We start from the raw sequence: 12,803 nt of genomic DNA, 5'->3' as shown, positions 1-12,803 counted from the left end.
AAATGGGAGACATGCACTTATCACCTAAAGTGCATTAACAGATTCCGCACTCTCGGGTTTGTCGGAAAACAGGAATAGAGGTTACTCGATCCTCCGGGTGGACCTACAGCTTGGAAAATGCTCGTTCGATTTAAGCTCGATTGGAAACGAGCCGCTCTGTTCGGTTCAGTTTGTAAGCGAGCCAAGCATGAGCAAAGGTCCGCTTGGCTCGGTTCGGCTCGAATTATTATTTTTAATTAGTATATATATACATATAGACATACATATATAAACATGTATATACACAAATATAAATTATACATAAATATACACACACACACCTATATGTACACACATTACACATACATATATACTTTAATATAAATTAAATTTATAGTTTTATATATACCATTGTATTAGATTTTGGTCCACTATATAGTATATACAAATTTACAACTATATCTATATGTACTAGCCCAAGCACGCCAATAAAAAAAATTAATATCAAATTTAAAAGTTAAACCCTAAACCAATAAACGACAGGTTGATCATCGCCTCAATGTTTCATGTCGTTACCCTAAGTCGATCGTCTCCTACTCTCAACGTAACTGTTCGCGCAATATGAACATCGCCTCATCAGCCACACCATTGTTTTTCTTAAGAAAAATATTATACAATGAAATGTGCATGCTTTTAAAGACATAAAAACTTGAGACCAAACATTGTCACGTTCTCTCTCAGCAAATTTAAATCGGGCGATACGGTTGTCCAAATCGCTTGAACTTCGCTCGACGCTCACTCAGAATATTTATTGCTCGAAAAATGCTCGCTTGATTAGAGGCTCGGTTTTAAACGAGCCGCTCCGCTCGGTTCGGTTTATAAACGGGCAAAGGTCTACTCGATTCGACTCGACTCGTGAACACCCTAACATTAGCAATATAAATTGTTAAAACGGTTATCCGGGTCCAATCCAATCATGAATACATTAGTTTCACCTCAACAAACAAATCTCTATATTTGCATGTCCACAAAATCCATGACCAAGGACATTAATCAGTCTACACTATATGTTGCATCTGTATATGCTATGTAAGGTTTCTAATTTTTATTAATGCTATATAATCATACGAATACATGAATTCAAAATCTTTAACAAGACTAGGAACCATCATATCACCACCTTGTTTTCAAATAAAACCTCAATCAACTCATAGCTCGGATAGTAGATTCGTCATATGTTTCCGTGGTTTGCACTTGGCTACCAACGGTATTGCCTTAGGCATGTTGAGTCCAGGACCTTCGGTCATATCAACCAACTCTTCACTCGTCCGTTCCCAATCAAAGCATTGAATAATTGACCCTAAAGCCATTCCAAGCATTCGAACCGCCAACCCTTCCCCTGGACAACTCCTCCTTCCAGACCCAAATGGCAATAACTTAAACCCGTGTCGTGTCCCTTCTAACCCTTCAAACCTTTCAGGTTTGAACGTTTCTGGTTCATTCCACACCTTCGGGTCACACTAGTACAAATTTGATCAAAAGATGCGGTTAAATTGGCTATGAGATGCGGTTTTAGACCCGCATCTTATGGCAAGGCATCTTTTAGCTATATGCCAAAAGATGCGGTTACAAGAGATGCGGTTCTAGAACCGCATCTTTTGATATATTATCAAAAAAACTCATTTTCCTAATATACTCAAGAGATGGGGTTCTAGAACCGCATCTATTGGTGTTTAGAGTAAAATAATATATATATGTATATATATTGTTAATAAATTCCCATAATTAATAAATTGTGTAAAAATTAAAATAAAATATACAAAAAAGAACAAAATTAAATTAGAACCAATATAATATGACCCAAGATTACAAAATACAAAGGTTTCAAAGTAACACAATATTACAAAAGTTTTCCAATAACACAATAATACATATAACTCTAAAGATGAAAGTAATATACAATAACTTCCTGAACCGAACCGACAGACATCTTCATACTTTCAACCCAAACCAATGTCTTTAATCCATACTTACAACCGGAATCGTAGAAGAGAAAAAGTTCATTCAACTAACCAAAAAAGTGTTGAGGTTGTAGATGGCCCTGTGAAAATCAAATTCCAGTTGTATAGCAACACGAACCGGGCCATGCCATACCGGAAGCCGCCGTCTCTAAACTATCAGCCATATTCATAGACAAACTATCAAAAACAAACACGAATTCAAAGCATATCATTTTTTACTCCGTTGAAGTGGCCAACTTTCTTAATTTTTACAATTGAATACGTTATCACATATTCACACCCTATTACCCTATTGAGAACAATGGAATTGAGTGTTCTATTTTTTCATAACTCACCATAACACTATGAGAAAAAAATAGTTAGTGTAGGAGTAGCACCATGTCCCCACCATCATCCTCCAAGTTTATAATATATATATACTGCATTTCCATGGAGGAAGACTTCTATTCTGTACTATTTGGCTTATCCATCAACCTTTCATCATAGCCAAATTCACAAGTATCACGTACAAATTCATCAATCATATTCAAATCTATAGATGAACAACAGTTTTAGTATTCATCTTTAACACCTGAACTATTGAAACGTTAAAAGAAATGGACTAAAAAAGTGAATAGTCAGCCCAACCGACCATGACCCGTAACCCATACTAAAAAAGTTACATGTTTGACACACACTCGAACCACTCATTTTGACATTTCTAGTAAGAGAAAAGAGGATTCAAAGCATATGAATGTAAGATAACCAGTAATATGACAATTGTGTGAACTTTTATTTTTATATATATGGCCATAGGATACGAGAAGAAAAAGTGAACAAACCAATTCGGAAGATACATGTTCTACGATGAGGTCATACATAGGCCGAGGGGCAAGTATATGGCAAGTATGTGAATATAAGAAGTGCATAGAAATAAGAAATCACATGTGCAGTAACAAAAATAACATGTTGAAATCTAACCCAAAATGGAAATGAAGCATGGCAGTTCAATTGTTGATTGCATATATGATTAAAGTAAAAAGAACAGACCTTCCGTTAGAGAGCTTCATTTTCACAACTTCAAACAAACAACCAAAGTACTATGATGTGAGCTCTTTTCATAAACCTACAAATACCATATAACAGGCCAACAAATTAACACACAATTTGACATGTAATTAGGAAAAATAACTACTTTCAGAAGATCAAACGAAAGTTTTGCATAAGAAGGCTCTTTATCAAACTTCAAATTAACAACATATTCCAAAAGATTTCTAAATGGGGCAGGACAAGATCCAGAAAGTGTTTTGAGAGAGGAGTTGCCATCTTCTTCTTGCACACAAGACACCCTTTATTTCGTCCCTACAACAGTTAAATCACTTCATTAGAAAACATCTTTTTAACGGGTGATAAATATGTCCACCTTAACCGACTAAACAGTAAACACTAAATCATCTATTTGATAGATTTTTATAGAACAGGTATCAACGGGACCTGTAATTTCTACCTGCATATTAGATCACAAATCAGAAATCAATTTCGAGTTTAGCACTAAGAATTACTTACGAATGTTCAACCCTAACCACCGTTCACTCGTTGTTCGGTTACAAAAACATCAGCGACTATCAGCACTGACCCACACAACAAACAGAGATCGCAGTGGGTAGTTAACCTGCATCTCGATCTTGCCGACGCTTCCACATTTAAAAGCCTTCCATGAGGGGGAAATGAGAATGAGTGTGTGATGGAAACAAAGATTTTGGGGGGAAGACTGAATTTTTGAGAGAAACATGGGGTATTTGAGTATTTGGGAACTTTTGGAGGGATAATGAAATTGTTGAGGCGGGATATAAAAATCAAAAGTTTTTTTTTTTTGTTTAATTAAAAAATGTAAGAATAATAAAATGTTTATTATAAAAATAAAACAAAAACTTATATAACAATAGAGTTAAATGCAATTTGCGTCACTGATCATTCTGCTCAGGAGTATGTCGAGTTCTCAAAATCCTTTTTTTACTCTTGAGTCCCAGAGTAATAAAAAGTGCTTGCATCTGAGTCACCCCTCACTAACCGAGTTTACTTTTAAGGTTAAATGACCAGTTTGCCTTTCAATAGGAACCCTGTAGTATTATATATGTTGCAATTGAGTCCCCGACAAGCCTGTTGATTTTACCCGCCTATTTTAAATAATCCCAACTTTTATTGAGTCCCTAAGGTGTTTAGTGATTACTTAACCAATGTTGATTGTTATTAACCTTATATGATCATCCTTGATAGTTAGTTACCAATATTAAACCTTAATGTTAACCATTAAGTAACTTTGACCCTAATTGACTATTATTAACCCTTTGGGACAAGTATTAACTCTGATTAAGTACCATTGGCCACCAATGGGGTGGTGGTCTACTGCCAAACGCAAAGCCTTTAAACACTTTATGAGAGGAGGAGGTTTTGGGTTCAAGTCTCATAGACAGTAGGGAATAAAAAAAATGTCGTTAAAAAAAAGTACCATTAAAATCATTGGTTAGAAATCGAACGAGTTAACTAACACTGACCCTAAGTGGCCCATTAACCATCCTAGTGGACCATTGATCACCCTAAACGCCCTTCGTTGACAATAATGGAACATGAACAACCTTAGTTGAGCACCACTGTCCCTAATTTGGTTATCCTAAGAAAAATATCTGTTTATTATTATTAATTATCAACTAGTGAATTAGCCCGCGCTACGCGCGAGTGTTTGTATTGATACGCGTAACGATGTTCAGTCGTAACCTAATTGATATTGATATGGTTTAGATGGTATCATGTTAGTTCATCACCGATACCAACACTTAACATTTAACTGGAAGCGTTTTGGATTTTGGGAAGGAAAGTCAAGTATAAATGTCGTCACCGTTAATCTCTTGTTTCTCAGTTATGTTGTAAATTAATATAAGGATACCTTTTTTTTATATTTTGTTATCTAATATCATGAATAACAAAATCAATCATATTAGTATATACTTATCTTTATAAATAGTTTTTATTTATTAATCATAGAATTTACATAATACTATTTTTTATTATTAGGTTTTATTTATTACTGTTATATCAAGAGATGCGGTTCTAGGACCGCATCTTTTGGCTCTTGAGCTTTTTTAAAACACCCTTAAGATGCGGTTACATAAAAACCACATCTTTTGTCTAATGCTTTTTTTTCAAAACAAACAAATCTTTTATAAAACATCTATAAGATGCGGTTGGAGAGGGGAACCGCATCTTTTGAAAACACCCATAGCATCTTTTGCTCAATTATGTACTAGTGTCATGATGTATGGCCCATTGGTTAATAATCAGCATTGTCCCACGAGGGATGTTGTAGCCACCAACAACACAGTCACTTGATGCCTCGTGCGGAATCAGTAAAGGGCCGGCAGGAAACAATCGTAATGTCTCGTTTATGATGCAACGAAGGTAAGGTAAGTTGGGTATGTCCGACTCGTCAACTAGACGATTATTGCCGATAACACTATCGATTTCGTTTTGTGCCTTTTTTAAAACTTGTGGGTGGTTTAGCAAAAGTGACATAACCCATTCCATGGTTCCAGCCGATGTATCAGTCCCTGCAGCTAATAAAACCTGAATACAATAACCACTCATCGATCATGATTTGGAAATCACATTTGTGCATAAAATTTGAGATTTTTCAATATATATATACTATTAACGTGATTTTCAACTTAATATTCAATTATAATTATAATTTTCTAATGCAATATTGAAATTAAAATTTGAGTAAAAAAGATCTTACCAGCACAAAGTTTCGAATCATTGCATCAGTGTAGTACTCAGGTTCCGACTCTTGCAACGATAACAACAGTTCAATCATGGTCTTTCTCTTATTTACATCTTCAGCCCCTTTAGATTTCCTAAGTTGCTCAATCAACCCCTGAAAGAACACATCTCTTTTATCCTGCAACTTAATCAACTTCTTCTCCAAACTCTTCACACCCAACCAACTCAACAACGGCAAGTAATCGCCTACGTTAGAAGCTCCGGCCAGCACAAACGACTCATCCAGTATCTCCCGGAACCGCCTACCTTCCTCCTCCAACTCCAAATTATCGCTGCCAAAGTACCTCTTACCGGAGATCATCCTCATCATCACATTCAACGTCAGTTCGTAAAACGCAAACTTCATTCTCACCTAAGATGAAGTGAATCCATAGCTTGTTAATTGACAAATATGTAAAGATGAAAAATGGCCATCATTGTGAATTCAGGTTATCGGGTTTGAGAATGACCGAAATTCATAGGTTTCTACTTTTGTTATCTTTCATGTGTTTAAAAATCCTACTAGGTTTTAACTTTTATAGTATTTTATTTAAAAAAAGTTAATTAAATGTTGTTTTATTCCAATTAACAGGGCAAATTACATAAGAATAGTGGGTAGACGAGCAAAAAAAGTTACATATAAAATAAATACTTAAATATTTAAAATCTGTAGACAGCGGGTAAATGAGTCCTCGGCGCCCATGGGCTTGCCGTGACAATGAAAACAAAGAAAAAAATAAATAAACAGACAAACTAATTAAGTTATCTAGCTAAACGAGCTAAATGATAATCCAAAATGAGCCCTACAAACTTACCTGAGACGAAGCCGAGCTCGAGCTGAATAATAGTCTTTGTATCAGAAGTCTAGTTTCTTCGACACGTATGTCATGGAACTCGTTGAGTCGGTGGGCCGATAAGATCTCGATGGAGGCAATGCGGCGGAGGTTGCGCCAGTTGTCTCCATATGACGCCCACGCGAGGCTGGTGTAATTGACACCTATGATTTTTCCAAACAACATCTTCGGACGATTGGCGAAAATGATGTCGTTTTTGGTGAAGCACTCTTCGGCGGCAGAAGGGGAGGAGACCACGAGGACACGTCGGAAACCTAATTGAAGACCAAGGATTGGGCCGTGTTTGGCGGAGATTTTGGCTAGGGTTCGGTAGAGTGGTGGTTTGAGAAGGTAAAGATGGCCGATTATGGGGAGTGTGGGGAAGACAGTTGGTGGGTGGTTTGAGGATTTACGGCGAATGTGGGATGTGAAGATACATGTTGCTACAAGTAAAAGGAGGGAGATGTATAGATAAGGAATCTCCATTTTTGAAGCTTTTGGTTGATGGTGTTAACGGTGGAATATTGTTGTGGTTATATAGACAAGAAGAGGAACATGAGGGGTTGACTTGATAGACGAGGATTCGTACTATGATGATTATTAAGTGTTTAGTGACTTTCCACGATTGTTGGAAATGTTTTGCAGAAGATCAATTATGATTTTCTCTTGATTCATTTTGATTTCTTTTTGAAATAAAAAAATGGAGAATATTATACGAGCATAATAGCATATGCATTTGATCCATTTGTCATAAAAGAAGTATAGACTTTATCAATATTCATTTGTCATTATAATTCAACTCAAAACATTAAAAATCAATATTCACAAAAAAAAAAAACAAACAAACAAACTTACTTTTTATGCTATGAGAGATCCATTTGTCATTTATTTACTTTAAAGGTAAACTTACTTAATTGTAAAAAAATTAATTAAAAAATGGTAATAGAGGTAAATATGGGGTGAAAACGAACAACACGATCAACTAATTAATATACGTATAACGTTTGGGATTAAAAATGTTACTTTTGTTCTCAACTTGCTATATGTTCATTGGTGTCTGTTTATGTTTATTTATTGAATTAATGAACTAACTTAAACAAACACGATAATAAATTCCTTAACAAAGAACATAAATACAAAATTTCGTGTGGTTATGTGTTTATGAAGTGTTTATTTGTCCAATTAAGTTGAAATGAATGAATATGAACAAAGTTCTGGTTTGGTTCGGTTTTATTTACTACCCTAATTAAACATGTGTGTTAGTGTTAGCGCACACACATTTTCTTCACATGGACATGTGTTAGGACTATTATACTTATTGTGTTCAATTAACAACTTTGGTCAGACTGGACATGATTAATTTGAACAGGATTTTAAATTCAACATAGTATGATTACCAACAACTACTAAGTTAAGAAAAAAAAAATAAAGGACTTACCTATATTTGTCTTTCTTTCCACTTGTGTATAACAGTACAGCGAGAGGAACAGAAGGCGTTTACTTGATAGATATTGTAGCAGAAGTTTTGTAGAAAATCGCATATGATTTTGTTGATTTTAATTGTATATTCAATCATGAATGATGTATTAATTAGAGTTGAGTATTTAAGATAAATATAGTAAGTGAAAAAAAAAAAGAGTTAATTACATAAATGGGTTCTGTGGTTTATACCTAGTTTCGCCTTTAGGTACTAACTTTTTTTCTAACAGGTTAAGGTTTTATGGTTTCAATTTTGTAACACCTTTCGGTACTAACACCAAAATTATCAATATAACGACTAAAATACCCTTCCATTCTTTTTTATTTTATTAATGTAACACCTTTGGGTACTAACACCTAATTTCCTTTAAATTTAAATCAATTTAACAAAATCTATTTCTTTATTTTCATCTTTTTATTATATCTCTCAATTTTACAAAATCTGTTTTTCTATTTTCATCTTTTTATTATATCTCTTAATTAACATAAAATCTATTTATTTTTTATAAGTAATATTTATATATATTTTTTTAAGAAATGATAAATAATTTAACACGATAGAAGTTGCTCAAAATCTTAAATAATTAAAAAATCAATAGGTATAATAATAGTTGGTAATGTGCAAATAAATTACTAGAGTTAATTATATTAAGAATTTAAGATATTAGGTTAAAACACCGTGTATTAAACTTGTTTAATATATAAAACTTAGTTTTAATTTTTGTAATTTTAAATATATGGTATTAGATAATATAAAACCAATAACAATAATAATAAAAGACTGTATCTCATCAGAACTAAAGTGTTTCCTAAGCACAGAGATACACAAATAAAATAGAGACGTCATGGTTTAATCACACCATCTCAAAATGTGCCAAGTAATTGATCGTGACAAACAACTCAGATTAGATTATACATTTTTACGATTTTACTACAAAATGTATTAAATTAGTTGTAGTTATTTTTAAACAGTTTTTCTCGATTATGCTACATATCTTGATATATTAATTTAACTAATTTTTAGATATTATATTCATGTGTTTTCAAGATTGCTATGGATTTTAATAGATACTTATTATATCATTTGTTTCATTATTTAATTTATATTTTAAAGAGTTTTTATATATTCATAATATTAGTCAGATATTTATCTAGTATTATTTAGTAATATTATTAATAAATAAAAATGGAGCGGACGTTTTCTGACTTTTATAATTTATACAAAAAAATAAATAGATTTTAAGTTAATTAAGAGATATAATAAAAAGATGAAAATAAAAAAAATAGATTTTATAAAATTGATTTAAACTTAAATAAAATTAGGTGTTAGTACCCAAAGGTGTTACATTGATAAAATTAAAAAGAATAGAAGGGTATTTTAGTCATTATATTAATAATTTTGGTGTTAGTACCCAAAGGTGTTACAAAATTGAAACCATCAACCCTAAACCTGTTAAAAAAATAAAATTCGTACCTAAAGGCGAAACTAGGTATAAACCACAGGACCCATTTATGTAGTATGATAATTTTTTTCTTCTAATTATTTTCTACTCTAAAATTGTAACTCGAGAAGGTTTAAGCGTAGTATTCCACAATGAGAACATATTTTCTTCACAACCTTAAGAATTCGTGTGGGTAAACTCACCTACAATGAGGTTCATTTGAGAGGAGAATAATAATTTATTTTAGGAGGAAAAAATAAAATGGTGTTTTTTTTTCCGAAAGTTAACCATTATAAAAACACAAACAAACATCATCCCCACAAAAACAGGGGAGCAATAATCTCCTTAGCATAAAAACTTTACATCTTCAATAATCTCCTTAGCCTTCACATCCTTCCTCGAGAAAATTTTACCATTTCTAGTGATGTATTGCAAAATACATCCTTTATTCGTGTATAGTTTGTACAATTTTCCGTTATTTATAGATTAGTTTTACTTAGAATTGCGTGATATTGATATATTTGCATTTTTCCAGGTCTTGGTCCTAAAAGTTACTAAAAAGGAGTGAAAACGAGCTACAATGCGGAAACACCAAGTCCCGGAATAAGCTTAAAAGAGTTAGAATAATTTTGAAGAGTTTTGGGATGTTAGAGCTGAATTTTGGACCCAACATTCTGTGAAAAAACAGTCGTGGCATCGCGCCACGGCTATATCCTTACATGGTCGCGCAGCACCAACAATCAACAAACAAAATCTGATTTTATACATGGTGGCGTCGCGCCACCACATGTGCTGATACCCGTCGCGCAACGCGACGGGGTGGTATGACGGCCCAAATTCGTTATTTACTAGGGTTTCATATATAATCATGAAGATAATCATCATTAATCATAAGTTACGAATTCAAGAAACCCTAGGCGATTTTCAGAGCTGATTTTACGGTTTTCGGAGTATTTTGGCTTGCGGGAATCATCCGGTTGAAGCACGGAGCATAGGAAAGAAGATTGTTCGGGTCTTATCTCCCGGTTTTCGTTATTTTCTTGTTTCGATACTTTTACGATAAATTCTTGTTTTGAACTTGTTTTGTTTTTTTAGACATCATGTTTTCAGGCTAAAACCTTCGTTACTACCTAGGTTAGATGATAGTTTAATCAATTTTGGATTTTTAACGGTTTCTATTGTTTGTTATGGATTGATCTTTGAAAGTAAATGATTCTAGAACTTCTGATTTGGTGCATGTGCGTATTTAATTTTGATTGTTGATTATTTACTGTTTCACATAGATTTTGGTGGATGTCTTTCACATAATAAATTTGTGTTGATTATTCGTATCTTTGCGAGTTCGGGTAATCCTTGGGTAAATCGGCCGATAGCCTTAGAATTAGGTATTCTGCTTAACTTGTCGCTGAGAGGCTCGAGTTAGTTAGTAGGTCTCAGTGTAATATAAAGCTAAGATAGGTTTTGAGAGAAGTCGGTTTTAGTTCCCTAATTGCATCTGAGTCTATTAAACCAAGTTAGAATCTAGGATTGCCTTAGATTGTCGCGCTGAGAGGTAGATAGTCGTATTAGGGTACTTTTAGAGACGTTAGAGGACTGAGAGGAAGTCTAACAATCGGTGTTCACAACAGCCTTGTAGGGTTTCCTAGGTTTCTTCCTGAGAAGGGTCGGGAAGTCTTAGCATGAAATACCTTAGGGTTTAGTACTTTACGATCCCGATTCCATACCACAATAGTATCATTAGAAATCCATTCCTAGTTAAACTGGATTCAAGCCTAGGTAGTCGTTAATCTCATTTGAATTAAACCTTTGTTCTTGTTCGTTTCATAGTCTAGATTTATTTTAATTTCAATTCTAGGATTTTAGTAACCCCCCCCACCCTTAAAACACAACAATAGTTAAGTCGTGTCAGTGTCAAGTCTAAATAAAGTCTTTAACGTGATTAATTAGAGTCCTTGTGGGTTCGACATCCGGACTTGCTTTTCTTTGCTAGAGTCGACCGGTTCACTTGCCGGTGAGTAGTTTAGTCAAGTTAGAGAGTCTAGATTATAACTACTTTAGTCTAAATTTAGGTTTATTTTAGTTTATTTATTTGAACTACTTATTGCACATCAAGTTTTTGGCGCCGTTGCTGGGGATTCTTGGCAATTGCGTTAATTACTTTGTTTGGATTTCAACTGATATCTATCCGTGCTATTTGTGTGTTTTTGAGTCGTATGAGTCCAAGTAATTTTAGTGTCTTTTTATTTTTAGAGTCTTTTGTTGGAGTCGTCTTACTTGTTTGTTCTCGGTTTTGCAGTTCATGCCCCACACGCGTTCTCAGGGACCTATGAAGCCGCCGATCGACAAGTCTTCCTTCTCCACACCCAGTTTACAGGTTAGAAAATCTTCAACTTCATCAACAGCCCCTTCTGACTCTACACTACAATCTAAACCACCGAACTTTGACTTCACCCCGAAGTCGTTACCCCACAACACCCCACCACCTTCCCGTCCACCTAGTCCACCACCAGTTCACCAAATGGACGAAAACCAAACTGTCCACCAACACTCCACCGTGGGTTTTACCGCAAACTCACCCATTACTATCCCTGAAATCAACAATGACAAGTCCTGGCAAATTCCCTCATACATCATGACTGCCATTAACAACTCTTGTCAGTTTCACGGTCGTGATGATGAGGATGCGCCTGCACATATCAACCGTCTCACCCGTCTGTGTAGCACCTTCGGCATCGAAGGTGTTAATCTTGATGCCCGCTATCTCCAAGTCTTCCCATTTTCGCTTGCTGGCCGCGCGGCCACATGGCTCGATTCGCAGCCAGCAGGTACTTATACCACTTGGGTTGGACTTAGAGATGCCTTCCTTGCTAAGTATTTTCCACCTGCGAAGGCCTCTCGCCTTCGAGATCAGATCCATTCATTCAGAATGGAGCCTGACGAACCATATCACTTAGCTTGGGAGAGGTTTCAAACTTTACTCTCGCATTGTTCCCAACATGGGCTTTCGGATTGGGCTTTAGTAGAAAATTTTTACAATGGTCTCGCCCCTGAGTGTAAGGCCCGATTCGACACATCTGCAGGAGGCCATCTAATGGGAAAGAAAACTGTGGCCGACTGCAATGATCTCTTTGAGAGCTTCGCTCATGCTGATATAGATCATAGTGCTACCAGCAGGAATTCCAATCCTGTGACTACTTCCTCATCTTCTCGAGGAGTAAACCAAGTCGTCTCGGACTCAAAGGTAGCATCTCAAC

At 34.9% G+C, this 12,803-nt stretch overlaps 1 protein-coding gene and 1 long non-coding RNA gene across 4 annotated transcripts; both read right to left on the bottom strand.

Annotated features, from left to right (window-relative positions):
• Positions 1 to 1,159: 1,159 nt before the first annotated feature.
• Positions 1,160 to 7,121, bottom strand: LOC110915199 (cytochrome P450 81Q32). Its single transcript, XM_022159863.2, has 4 exons — positions 6,611 to 7,121; positions 5,773 to 6,168; positions 5,290 to 5,600; positions 1,160 to 1,497 (listed from the first exon to the last, which is right to left on the bottom strand). Exons 1-4 carry the CDS (start codon positions 7,112 to 7,114, stop codon positions 1,188 to 1,190), a joined length of 1,521 nt encoding a protein of 506 aa, XP_022015555.1. The 5' UTR covers positions 7,115 to 7,121; the 3' UTR covers positions 1,160 to 1,187.
• LOC110915210 lies at positions 1,801 to 3,763 on the bottom strand. 3 transcript variants are annotated; one of them, XR_002578817.2, is made up of 4 exons: positions 3,546 to 3,763; positions 3,030 to 3,341; positions 2,336 to 2,532; positions 1,801 to 2,177 (listed from the first exon to the last, which is right to left on the bottom strand). It is a non-coding gene; the product is annotated as an uncharacterized LOC110915210 (long non-coding RNA). The 3 variants fall into 3 exon arrangements; XR_004885365.1 differs by having other exon boundaries at positions 2,336 to 2,474; positions 3,546 to 3,761; XR_002578818.2 differs by having other exon boundaries at positions 1,801 to 2,153; positions 2,336 to 2,474; positions 3,546 to 3,761.
• Positions 7,122 to 12,803: the final 5,682 nt, after the last annotated feature.

This window comes from Helianthus annuus, chromosome 2 (assembly GCF_002127325.2).
Source record: "Helianthus annuus cultivar XRQ/B chromosome 2, HanXRQr2.0-SUNRISE, whole genome shotgun sequence".
In the NCBI taxonomy this organism is placed as follows: domain Eukaryota; kingdom Viridiplantae; phylum Streptophyta; class Magnoliopsida; order Asterales; family Asteraceae; genus Helianthus; species Helianthus annuus.
Note: the sequence above shows the minus strand (reverse complement) of the source record. Positions and strands in the feature narration are given on the sequence as shown.

Excerpts from the sequence above, each read along its gene's own strand:
- LOC110915199 (XM_022159863.2), bottom strand. The coding sequence starts at position 7,114 with ATGGAGATTCCTTATCTATACATCTCCCTCCTTTTACTTGTAGCAACA. Across the intron at positions 6,169-6,610 it reads CGAGCTCGGCTTCGTCTCAG|GTGAGAATGAAGTTTGCGTT; the intron begins GTAAGTTTGTAG and ends ACTTCATCTTAG. Across the intron at positions 5,601-5,772 it reads TGATTCGAAACTTTGTGCTG|GTTTTATTAGCTGCAGGGAC; the intron begins GTAAGATCTTTT and ends TATTGTATTCAG.